General features: G+C 41.7%; 1 protein-coding gene across 1 annotated transcript; it reads right to left on the bottom strand.

Moving 5' to 3' along the window:
• Positions 1 to 1,856: 1,856 nt before the first annotated feature.
• GDF3 (growth differentiation factor 3) lies at positions 1,857 to 8,439 on the bottom strand. The gene is made up of 2 exons (XM_008697514.1): positions 8,172 to 8,439; positions 1,857 to 2,688 (listed from the first exon to the last, which is right to left on the bottom strand). The coding sequence occupies exons 1-2, from the start codon at positions 8,437 to 8,439 to the stop codon at positions 1,859 to 1,861; spliced, it is 1,098 nt and encodes a 365-aa protein (XP_008695736.1). The 3' UTR covers positions 1,857 to 1,858.
• Between the last annotated feature and the right edge of the window lie 3,256 nt (positions 8,440 to 11,695).

The raw sequence follows: 11,695 nt of genomic DNA, 5'->3' as shown, positions 1-11,695 counted from the left end.
TTTTATAGATCAGTTTTACGTTCAAGGACATGCATTCAGAGTTGCTACAAGTTCTGTAGCCTCTTCTCCATTCTCCTTATAAATTACCGGGTGACTGCTGTGCTACACTGAAGTCTTAGCTAGAGGAGGAGATTGCCAAGAAAAAAAAATTGTGTCCATTCTATTGAAATGATTGTAGCAGTTTGTGAATGCCCTCAGTGTTCAATAACAGATAAATCTATTGTGAAATATACATGTCATGGATTACTACTCAGCAGTGGGGGAAAAAATCAATTATATCCCAACTGTATCAATCTCTAAGAATCTCTGAAATAATAAAGGGGAAAAAAAGTGGTAGAAAAATTTACTCCAATATTGTTTCTATAAAGTTTACATATTTATGCAGCAATGCTTTATACTATTTATGGTTCTAAGCATAGTAGTAAAATTATAGGGTGGGAGTGGGAAAGACATGTCAACTTCAGGATGGTGGTTTCATTAGGAGAATGGGAAAAAAGACTGGGAGGGTTATATAGGCATCTTTATGTGTATTTGTAATATAGTTAAATTATAATAATCGACATTTTAAAAAACCTAAAAATAAAAACAAAAATTAAGTTAAAAGTTGTGGCAGTAACCCAGGTGAGAGTGATGAAGTTGACAGAAGACAGTGACAAATGGCATTATAGAAAGGACTAAATAAAGCAGTGATTCACAAACTTTCACTTTAGTTCTCCCAACAGGGGAAATGAGTGAATTCATACTTCCTGGTCCAACCCAAAGTATCCTGCCAAGCCTAGAGTTTTGTATTTGAAGTCTGTGTGAATGTTACATTTTACCCCAGAAGTCAATTTAAACCTTTGACTGTGATTCCATGTCTAAAATTTTTCTAAGTGGGGACAAAAGATTGACAATGACACATGAACAAAAAGTCCTAACACTATTCCACCACGAAAACTGCAAACAATGTAAAGCCCCATGATAAACACTCTCTTAAGTAAAATCTGTATCTAAATAACCATATATAATATAGCCATTAAATACAGCATGTTGGTGATTTGAAAAAAATTCCTATGGTAATGTTGAGTACAGAAAAACACAAAATTATATATATAGTGTGATCTGAGCTATAAAAATCATATATAACAACAATAAAAGACCAGAAGGAAATGCAGATATCAGGTACTGTTTTGATAATATTTTTCATATTATTTTGTATTATCTCAAAATAATTTTTTGAAGATGTATTTATTTATTTGAGAGACAGAGTGTGTGTGTGTGAGCGGGGGAAGCATTTAATTGAGAGGGAGAGAGAGAATCTTCAAGTAGACTGACTCCCCATTGACAGTGGAGCCCAACTCGGGGCTTGATCCCAGAACCCTGGTATCATGACCTGAGCTGAGGTCAAGAGTCCACCACTTAACCAAGTGAGGCACTTGGTTAATTTTTTTTTAAGTAACATTGTTAGTCTGTGAGATCTCTCAGAGGAGGTTGATAACTTTAGGGAAATTTATTATTCATCTTCTCTATGAAATATGAATAATAAGGCCTACCTCAAGAAACATCCTAAAATGATGTTTATAAGTAACACATAGAATAATAATGCCTGCCTATAATAGGCCACCAATAAATGGAAGTGTCCTTCTATCTAGAGTCTAATGTACTGTCAAGTGCATCATGACTGTGAGATCATTAGGGCTGAGAGAGTGTGTGTGTGTGTGTGTGTGTGTGTGTGTAATTAGGGAGATCATTAATCATGGTGGTTTTTCCAGGAAGACAAACTGTAAACACAAATATTTCAGATCCAAGAAGTCATAAACCATGTTGCTAGTTTTATTAGAAGATTCAAGCTAAGAACACCCCTTCTGTTTCTAAGAGCCTACCCACATCCACATTCGTCCACCACCATGTCTTCATAATGTCGTAAAATGACATTGTCATCATTGTCCTGATAGAGCATGGAAATGGGGGACAGCTTGGTGGGGATACAGACAGCCTGGGGGATCTCTGGGTCAACTGCGTGCATCAGTGCTTGCATGAAAGCATAATTGGAACTGTTGAGGGAGGTGGTCAGCGAGAAAGGACAATCTCCATGGCAATAGTTTGCCATGAACCCTTTGGGAGCAATAATCCACTTGTGCCAACCTAAGTCCCGGAAGTTGACGAACAGCTGGTGACGATGGCAGAGGCTCTTGCAAGAAGCCTCAGGGGCAGCGATGGCTTCCCTCCTTCTTCGGGATGACGGGTGGCATTGCTCAGGGTTGAGAGTCACCACCAGCAGGGAAGCATGAAGGGACTGTCTCAGCCCGGCACAGGTGTCCTGAAGCTGAAAATTCACCCCCGATTTGCTGTTTCCTTTGACCAGTATCTCTAGCAACAAGCCTAAGTTCTTCCGGGGGTTGTTACTCCAATCCTTAGCCACGTCCAGCAGGTTGAAGTGCACAACACCTTGAGGCCATGGTACTGACTGTAACACAAGCATTTTACCTGGTCTGGGGATGGACTGGCCCCACACGTGAGGCTCCTGAACCAGGGACAGAGCCAACTCCAGTTCCGGTCCCAGCTTATAGTAAGTGTTGGGCCCCAAATCCAGGCCCAGCTGGGCCATTGTCAACTGCTCCTTATCTTGAATGGCAGACAGGTTAAAGTGAAGCAGCTTCTGCAGGCAGGAGGAGGCTTGAGGAAGCTTCTCGGAGTCAAGAAAGAGACCTAGATGGGAACAGAGATGTGAGTCACCATAACATATGTCACTTCAGATCCACCGGTGTGATATAAATGTCAAATGTTATGTGATATCTACATATGCAAACTAAGGGCAGGAAATTATCAGTTGTACTCCAACCCTACCATTGGGAGGATTTGTTTCTCTCACTCCTCACTCAAGGCCAGAGGTTCTTATTTTCACATCGGCAGGTCCCCAAGGGGTCCTGGATAGAATTTAGAAGGTCCATGAACTTGGATGGGAAAAGGAATTACATCTTTATTTTCAAGGAACTCTAAATGAAATCTAGCATTTCTTTTAACTATGAATATAGGTAACAAATCCCAATAATATTATCAGGACCTATATCACTGTTACCAATAAAAATCATAGTCATGTTCGTAGATTAAGTTGTTGCAAATATCTTAAAATAACGTTTACACTCACGCTACTTTGAATTTATGGTAAATATAGTCCCAATCCTGGATCTTGTTATTTATTGCATTAATAAATGCATCTGTGTATGTCGTACACACATTTGGTTTAAAATATTTTTATAAATGTATTTCTGTATTAAATTGATTTCCATGGGATCTTTTTTTTTTAAGATTTTATTTATTTATTTGACAGAGAGAGACAGCCAGAGAGAGAGGGAACACAAGCAGGGGGAGTGGGAGAGGAAGAAGCAGGCTCCTAGCGTAGGAGCCTGATGTGGGACTCGATCCCAGAACGCTGGGATCACAGCCTGAGCCGAAGGCAGACGCTTAACGACTGCGCCACCCAGGTGCCCCCCTTGGGATCTTTTTTAAAAAGATTATTTACTTATTTATTTGAGAGAGAGAGCATGAGCATGCAGGGAGGGGCAGAGGGTGAAGCAGACTCCCGTTTAGCAGAGAGCTCCACACAAGACTCAATCCCAGAACTGGAATCATGACCCGAGTTGAAGGCAGACACTTAATCATCTGAGCCACCCAGGGACCCGATTTCCTTGGAAATCTTAAATATTTTATTTTAGGCATGTAAACCATTACTCTGAGAAGGGGTCTATCAGCTTCAATAGAATGGCCAAAGGGACCCATGGCACAGAAATGTTTAAGAACATCCTAGGCTGTCAGGTGTTGCTGGCCAAAAATTAACTACTTAGGGGGCGCCTGGGTGGCGCAGTGGTTAAGCGTCTGCCTTCGGCTCAGGGCGTGATCCCAGCGTTCTGGGATCGAGCCCCACGTCAGGCTCCTCTCCTGGGAGCCTGCTTCTTCCTCTCCCACTCCCCCCGCTTGTGTTCCCTCTCTTGCTGGCTGTCTCTCTCTGTCAAATAAATAAATAAAAATCTCAAAAAAAAAAAAAATTAACTACTTAGATTGACTTCCAAACAAGCTCCTCTCATCTAGCCCAGACGGGCCCTCTGAAGTCCTGTATGTTTCATCCTTAGATGATTCCTTATCTAAAGTTGTCAACGTCAACAACTTCTGGTCCGGGTCTCTGCAAATGTCATCTCCCACTAGACTGAATATTGAGGTGCAGTGTGACTCTCCAGCTTCTGCACATGGACCCCTTTCTCTTACCTTTTGTCATTGTAGATGAACACCCCCTGTTTTCAAAGCTGACTTCTCTGCCCAGATTGTCAAACCTTACCTATTCCTTTAGGAAAAGGCCCAACAGAGCTTACTTTTACCTTTTCTCTCCCCAGCTTCAATTTCTCCCCCTGCACAAATAACTTCTTTGGTCTAATGCCACCATATTTTTAGGTAGGGTGTCTCCACCCTAAGTAGGGATTTTGTTTTTAGGGGGAATGGGGGGGGGAGAGGGAGAGAGAGAATCTTAAGCAGGCTCCACATCTAGCAAGAGCCTGAGGCAGGATCCATCTTACCACCTTGAGATCATGACCTGAGCCGCAATCAAGCATCAGATGCTCACCCAACTGAACCACCCAGGCGTCCCAACCATAACTAGGGATTTTCTAAGACCATTCAGTTTATGGAGAAATTACAACAGAAGCCCAAACATTTCAGCAGTGCCTGGCTGGTTCAGTCAGTAGAGCAGGTGACTCTTGATCTCAGGGTCATGAGTTCAAGCCCCACTTTATTTTTTATTTTTTTTTAAAGATTTTATTTATTTGACAGAGATAGAGACAGCCAGCGAGAGAGGGAACACAAGCAGGGGGAGTGGGAGAGGAAGAAGCAGGCTCCCAGCGGAGGAGCCCGATGTGGGGCTCGATCCCATAACGCCAGGATCACGCCCTGAGCCGAAGGCAGACGCTTAACGACTGAGCCACCCAGGCGCCCCAAGACCCACTTTAGATCAATGCAGATTACTTTAAAAAAACAAAACAGAAAAACAGAAAGCCCCCCCTAAGAAACCCTAACATTCTAACCATTCCCCCTTCAGTCTCTAGTCTCTTTATTCTCAAGTCTCATTTAAAAAACAATAAAATTAAGAAGCCTTTGAAATTACCCAGCATCCTCTTCAAGCCTACCTTATCATCTTTTTCTTTCTTTTCATTGACCATCTTTTAAAAAGGTACGTCTATATTTGCTGTCTCTACCTCTTCATATTCTTCTGTTACTTTCCAGCTTTCACCCCTCCCTATTCCACCGAAACATCTTTCTTAAAGGTTGGCTAACTGTCAAGTGCAGAGATGTCTTCACAGTACTTCTCCACTTCTCTGAAACTGAGCTCTCCTGTTCCAGGCTAGAATTCTAACCTATGAGTCTCCCTTCCTCTTCCTAGCACTAAATCAGATTCCTTAAGCATAAAAGAAAAAAAGAAAATCCAAAAGCCAGAATGGAAAGGATGGACAGATGCGAGAGCAGGAAGATAACAAAAACTTCTATATTCAAAAGACATCATTAACAAAATTAAAACCACAAAGAACAACCAAGAAAACGTATAATACGCATGAGTTAAAATCCTTAATTTGAAAGAGCTTTTACAAATGATCAAGAAGGCTTACAAGTCATAAAGGAAAAGAAGACTCCTTTTTTTTTTTTTTTTAAGATTTTTTTACTTATTCAACAGAGATAGAGACAGCCAGCGAGAGAGGGAACACAAGCAGGGGGAGTGGGAGAGGAAGAAGCAGGCTCATAGCAGAGGAGCCTGATGTGGGGCTCGATCCCAGAACGCCAGGATCACGCCCTGAGCCGAAGGCAGACGCTTAACTGCTGTGCCACCCAGGCGCCCCGGAAAAGAAGACTCCTTAATAGAAAATGGCCAGTGGGTATAGTCAATTGTTTGATAAAAAAAAAAAAAAAGATTCATTATTCATTTAAAAATGCATTCCACCTTATTAAAGAAATAAAAACCAAAACAATGAGATTATGTTTTGCTACCAGATTAACAAAATTTAAAAGCTAAAAGAGTATTGTCACTCAACAGCCTTCCAGCATAGCAGGGATAAGTAAGTACATTGTAATATATTCACAGAATGAAATACTGTAAGCAATGAGAATGAGCTGTAAATACACACACCATGGATAAATCTCACAAATACAATTTTGAGTGAAAGAAGCCAGACAGAAAAAAAGAATACATTTCACATTTCCATTTACATGAAGTTCAGAAACAGGCAGAACTGATTGGTAATGTTACAGGATGAAAGTTACTCTTGCAGAGGAGTTGTGATTAACCAGAAGGGGGCATGAAGCATCCTCAGAGGGTCACTGCTCCATTCAGTTTCTCCATCTGGGTGCCGATTATTCTGTGAAAATTCACTGAGCTGTTCTCTATGATTTGTGCACTTTTCTGTATGTATGTTATACTTCACTAAGTTTCTATAATATTTCTATAAAGACTGCTGTCAAATTGTGGGAAAGTGAGAATTCTTAAACATTCATGATGGGGTGTAAATTTTGGAAGACACTTGCTCTATAGAAAGTACAAATGTACCTTCTCTGATCCAATAATCCCCTTCTAAGAATTTATCCTAGGGAAATAGAAAAAGTGTACACACACTCACACACACACACACACACACACACACAAGTTTGATGTAAAGCTGTATTATTTATATTATGTCCATACTCATCAACAGGGTATCAGTTACATAGATTATAGCATGTTTATACAATGGAATAGTGTGCAGCCATTAAAATGAGATCATTGTGACTTTTAGTTCTGATTTGTATGAGATATTCATAATACTTGAGAAATGTAGAGTATGACCCCATTTATTAAAAAAATACAAGTTTCTACTGTAAATATTATGCAAAGAAGAAAGGTCTGGAAGAATATGCATGTAAACTACTAATGATGGTTTTCTCTAGGTGGAGGTTAGGGAGGGGTGATGGCAAGATTATGCCTTTTTCCTCTATCATTTGATAGGATTATGGTCATCACAAAAATCAAATTTTTTTCCATGGGGGAGGAAGGGAAGAATTCTTAGCTGTTTTCTACTCTTTCCATGGAACATTCTTCAAACCAGCTTCCCACACCTTTTAACCTTCCTCCAGGAAATTTTCCCAGAATGCCCACTCTCAACGCTTGAGTCTTTAACATAATAATACTTAGCATAAAGTATGGAAGTCTTATGTTTGTCTATTTGCCTTCTATAAACTTTTTCTTTTACCTTTTATAAACTCTTAAAGGGCAGACTTTATCTTTAATTTCTACATTCCTATGGCAATACCCAGTTCCCAGCACATAGTAGGTATCCAAGAAATGCTTCCTGGACAAATAAATATTCAAATTTTATCTCCGGGTACTGTAAAATTAACCAATCAGGGCCCTCAATTACTCTTCTGATCCCCACTCCCCATCCCGGGAAGCTATATAGAAATGCAAATTACAATACCCATCTCTGGCTTTGAATAAGAATGGAGTGGTAGAGTAAGGGACAGGAACTGGGCAGGAGAACCAACTATTTATTTATTTATTTATTTATTTATTTATTTATTTATTTAGAGAATCCACTTTTAACAATTGACCTAGGTAATTTTGGTGGGTGGTGTTAGATAAATTGTTGAACGGCACTCAGATCCTCATATAAAGGGTATGACAATGGCTATCAATAGCCATTTCCACCCAACAAAAGTAGTGGGAAGGTGTGGAGACGGGAAGCAAGAGCTGGGGCCAACTGGACTCACAATGTTCTTCTCCCGGCTTGCCAACCAAAGGCACCGCGATACATAAAGTGTGGGCTGAAGAGTGAAGCCTATGCCATAATTCCACCCCATAATTCCAGAATTCCTCCCACTTTAACTGTAGCACAAAAGCGGCGATTCAGATAAAAACCTACTTTGAATCCTGACTTTGCTCACGTGCTCCCGGTACGATACGGGTTAATCTACTGACTGACTTTCCTTATTGTTAAAAAGCTGATAAGAATACCTGCCTTTGGAATCTCAGGATGTGGTCGGGATTAAATGAGATAAAATACGTAAAATACCAGCACAAGTGCTTCTACAAACCCCTCGGTAATTGTTACCTTCGCCTTCTTTTCTTTCTTCATGCCATCTACTGCCGGACTTTTCTCTAGAAAGCACGCTCGCTTCCTTACCTTGATCCAGGAGAAGTCGGAGTATGTTCCCACGGGTACCGAGATCCTTTACGTAGCATAAATCTCGGGAGTCCCCATTGGTTGCGGCTGCCTCTTGATCCTGGACAATTTTCTTCAAGATGGAAGGCACAGGTTGGAACTTCTGGGGTGAAGGCACTTTGTCTAAGCCCAGAAACTGGAGAAAGACATGTTCTTGAAATTGCAATGTCTGGCCCAAAGCCACGGTTAGCAGGAGGCGGAGAGCCAAGACGGTCGGGGAAGGAGTCATGGCCTCGGAGCGGAGACAAAGCTGCCTGGTGGGCTGGAGAAGGCTCGATCGCCTGACTGCCCGGCATTCCAGGTGCTGCTAATCTCTCTGCTGGAAGATAATCAAGTGTGAATTGCTCTCTTCCCAGCTCCTCAAAGGCAATTGGATGTGAAAGGACGTAGAATTTTTTTCTCTTCTGTGGCTCTACTCTTCCCTTCAGAAAGTTCACAAAGTAAAGATTACCACTGCATGGACTTAACTACAAAAATCTGAGGTTTGTCAGCAGTAGACAGAGTGGAAAGGAGACACGCATTTATTCATGTAACAAACATTTATTAAGTAAATGTTTATTAAGTAAATTACGGGCAAGGCTCTGAGAGAGGTGCTAGAGTAGTAAGGAAAATGCAAAGTCTTGTCACTGACAGTCTGGACAAATACACAGGTAGATTTCTGTTAGACCATATCCACAGCGGCGTGGGAAGCCAAACCAGGAAGAGAAAATTCCACCCAAGGAATTCGATCTACACTGTTTTCAGCTCTAAGAGGGACTGAATTTTATTCACCTAACTTTGCCCTTCCTTTTTATTTAAAGTTTTATTTATTTAAGTAATCTCTGCACCCAACCTGGGGCTTGAACTCACGACCCCAACACCAAGAGTCACATGTTTTTCTGACTAAGCCAGCCAGGTGCCCCTAACTTTGCTCTTCCTGACTAAAAGTGGAAAATTAGACTGAGAGGCACCTGGGTGGCTTAGTCGGTTAGGTGGCTGCCTTCAGATCCAGTCATGATCCCAGGGTCCTCGTGATCCCAGGGTTGTGGGGTTGAGCCCCACATTAGGCTCCTTGCTCAGCAGGGAGCCTGCTTCTCCCTCTGCCTGCTGCCTTCCCTGCTGGTGCTTGCTTTCTCCACCCCTCTCTGTGTCAAATAAACAAAATCTTAAAAAAAAAATTCAAACTGACTGGGTTAGTTCTGATTCTACTACTTTTTAGTTATATGAAATTGGGCACATCACTTAACCTTCTGAAGTTTTTGTTTTCTCAACTGAAAAGAAAAACTGACCTTTTAATTTGAGAAAGTAGGCACTTTTCAGTAAGACAATCTCGTGTTCAAGGCTGAAGGAATTAATGTGGAAAGGCATGGAGGTTATTGAGAAGTTTATGGCAGCATATATCAATTTCTGGTTTTGCATTTTGTTGTCTTACCAAACTCCTAGAAGATTTCCAAATGCTATAAAAGAATTAGCCAGTTTCTTGCCAAACTATTTTTCGTACTTTTTGAGAACAGGGACTTTTTCATTTTACCTTCTTTTATACCACCTATTCTAAGACCTTGTTTCCCCCAAAGGAAGAACAAAATGTTGTATCTAATATATAATAGTTTCCCATCATCTACAGGATACAGTCAAGACTCTTTAGCGTGGCATTTATTTTTTTTTTTAATTTTTAAAAAAGATTTTATTTATTTATTTGAGAGAGCGCATGGGCAGCAGGGAGGAGCAGAAGGAGAAGCAGACTCACCAGCTGAGCTGGGAGTCCAACATGGGACTCGATCCCAGGACCCTGAGATCATGACCTGAGCCAAAGGCAGACGCTTAACCAACTGAGCCACCCAGGCACCCTGTTAGCTTGGCGTTTAAAGACTGTATTGGTCTGGCACCCATATTGTTGCAGGATTGCAGGGTTCTTGTCTCACGGAGTTGAAGAACCGAGGAATGAATCTCATGGACACAAAAGGATAAAGTGAAGTGAATATTTATTAAGTGAAGGGGAGAACAGAAAGGAAAGAAAAAGCTCTCTAGAGTGAGAGGGGTTATGAATGGGTTGCCACTGAGGGATTTTAGTGGCAGTCTTTTATTGAGAACTGACTGGGACGCTTGTGGCCTTGAGATTCTTGTGCCATCTTGGTTTATTCCTTTATCTCTTGTTCTGCTCTGTCTCAGCGTCTCCACCTGCCAGGAATAGTTTCGGAGCCCAGTCAAGGGAGTCAGGGCCTTCTATCTCTCCTGCCCATACCTTAAGCCCTTCCCTATTCATCGGATGGGGTCTGTGGGCAGAAAGAGCTATCCTGGGATTGTGAAGAGTGACTGTATACTTTTTAATTTTTTTTTAAGATTTTTTTTAAGTCTTTTTTTTTTTTTTTTTGCAGAGGGAGCTCGAGCACAAACAGGAGGAGTGGCAGGCAGAGGGAGAGGCAGGCTCCCCGCTAAGCAAGGAGCCCCATGCAGGACTCAATCCCATCGTGACCTGAGCAGAAGGTAGACGCTTAACTGACTGAGCCACCCAGGCGCCCCTGTATACTTTTTAATTAGTGGGGGTTAAGGATAGCGCAAGTCTCCAAGGAATCTGGAAGCAAGCCTTTCAGGACCTTGAGGGGGCCAGCTGCTGCCAAGACAGGTTACTTTTAAGCATTAAGGAATTCCCCACGAATTCCTTGGGGAAGGTGACGCTCTGCATGTTTCAGGTACCTATCAGTGGGCTGCAAGCTGTAAGGAGATTTTCATTTCAGTTACATTTCTTTTGCCTTTGTTTCCCACATCAATATCGCTAGCCAGGCTCATTTCCTCCTACCCACCATCAGCAGTGTAATGCTCCAATGAGACAGACCTATATGTCTTCCCTGTGAGCTCATTACATCTGAGAGCCTTGGCATAGACCAAGTTCAAAGTTTACTTTCACTGCAAAAACTTCTTGACTCACCAAACTAGATTTAAAGATTTCTTCTTCTTCCCACTGGGCCTCGAGTGGGCACCCATTACAGCACTTGCTATATTGCATTTCGCTGTGTCTTTTGTCTCTGTCCCTCCCAGACGATATACTTCTGAGGAATCGGAATCACGTGTTTTCATTTAAGTATCTCCACTGTGTATTTTCCTCTAAGTGTGTCCACGGCCCAAGAAAGCGTCTGGCCAGTAGTAGACATTCAGTAGATATCTGTGCAACAAATAAATGAACAAAATGAGTTGGTGCTATTCCGGAGGTCTCATTCTTCTAGATAGTCAAGTTTCTTCCATTCCCATTTCTATCTCCTCCTGCTTGCATCCTAAAAAGCTAAAAGATAACACTTTTCAACTCATCTATAATCTTCACCTGTTTTCAGCAATAAGTGTGGGTTGCATTTCGTTTTTCCTTATTCAACTTAGTTCTGACTTAGTGTCAGAAACAGGGACGCCTGGGTGGCTCAGTCGGTTAAGCGCCTGCCTTTGGCTCAGGTCATGATCTTGAGATCCTGGGAGGGAGCCCTGCATTGGGCTCGCTCTGTAAGGAGCCTGCTTTTCCC

The sequence above is a fragment of the Ursus maritimus genome, unplaced genomic scaffold (assembly GCF_017311325.1).
Source record: "Ursus maritimus isolate PB19 unplaced genomic scaffold, ASM1731132v1 scaffold_26, whole genome shotgun sequence".
NCBI classification, from domain to species: Eukaryota; Metazoa; Chordata; class Mammalia; order Carnivora; family Ursidae; genus Ursus; species Ursus maritimus.
The sequence above is the reverse complement of the archived record's forward strand: the minus strand, read 5'-3'. Positions and strand labels throughout refer to the sequence as shown.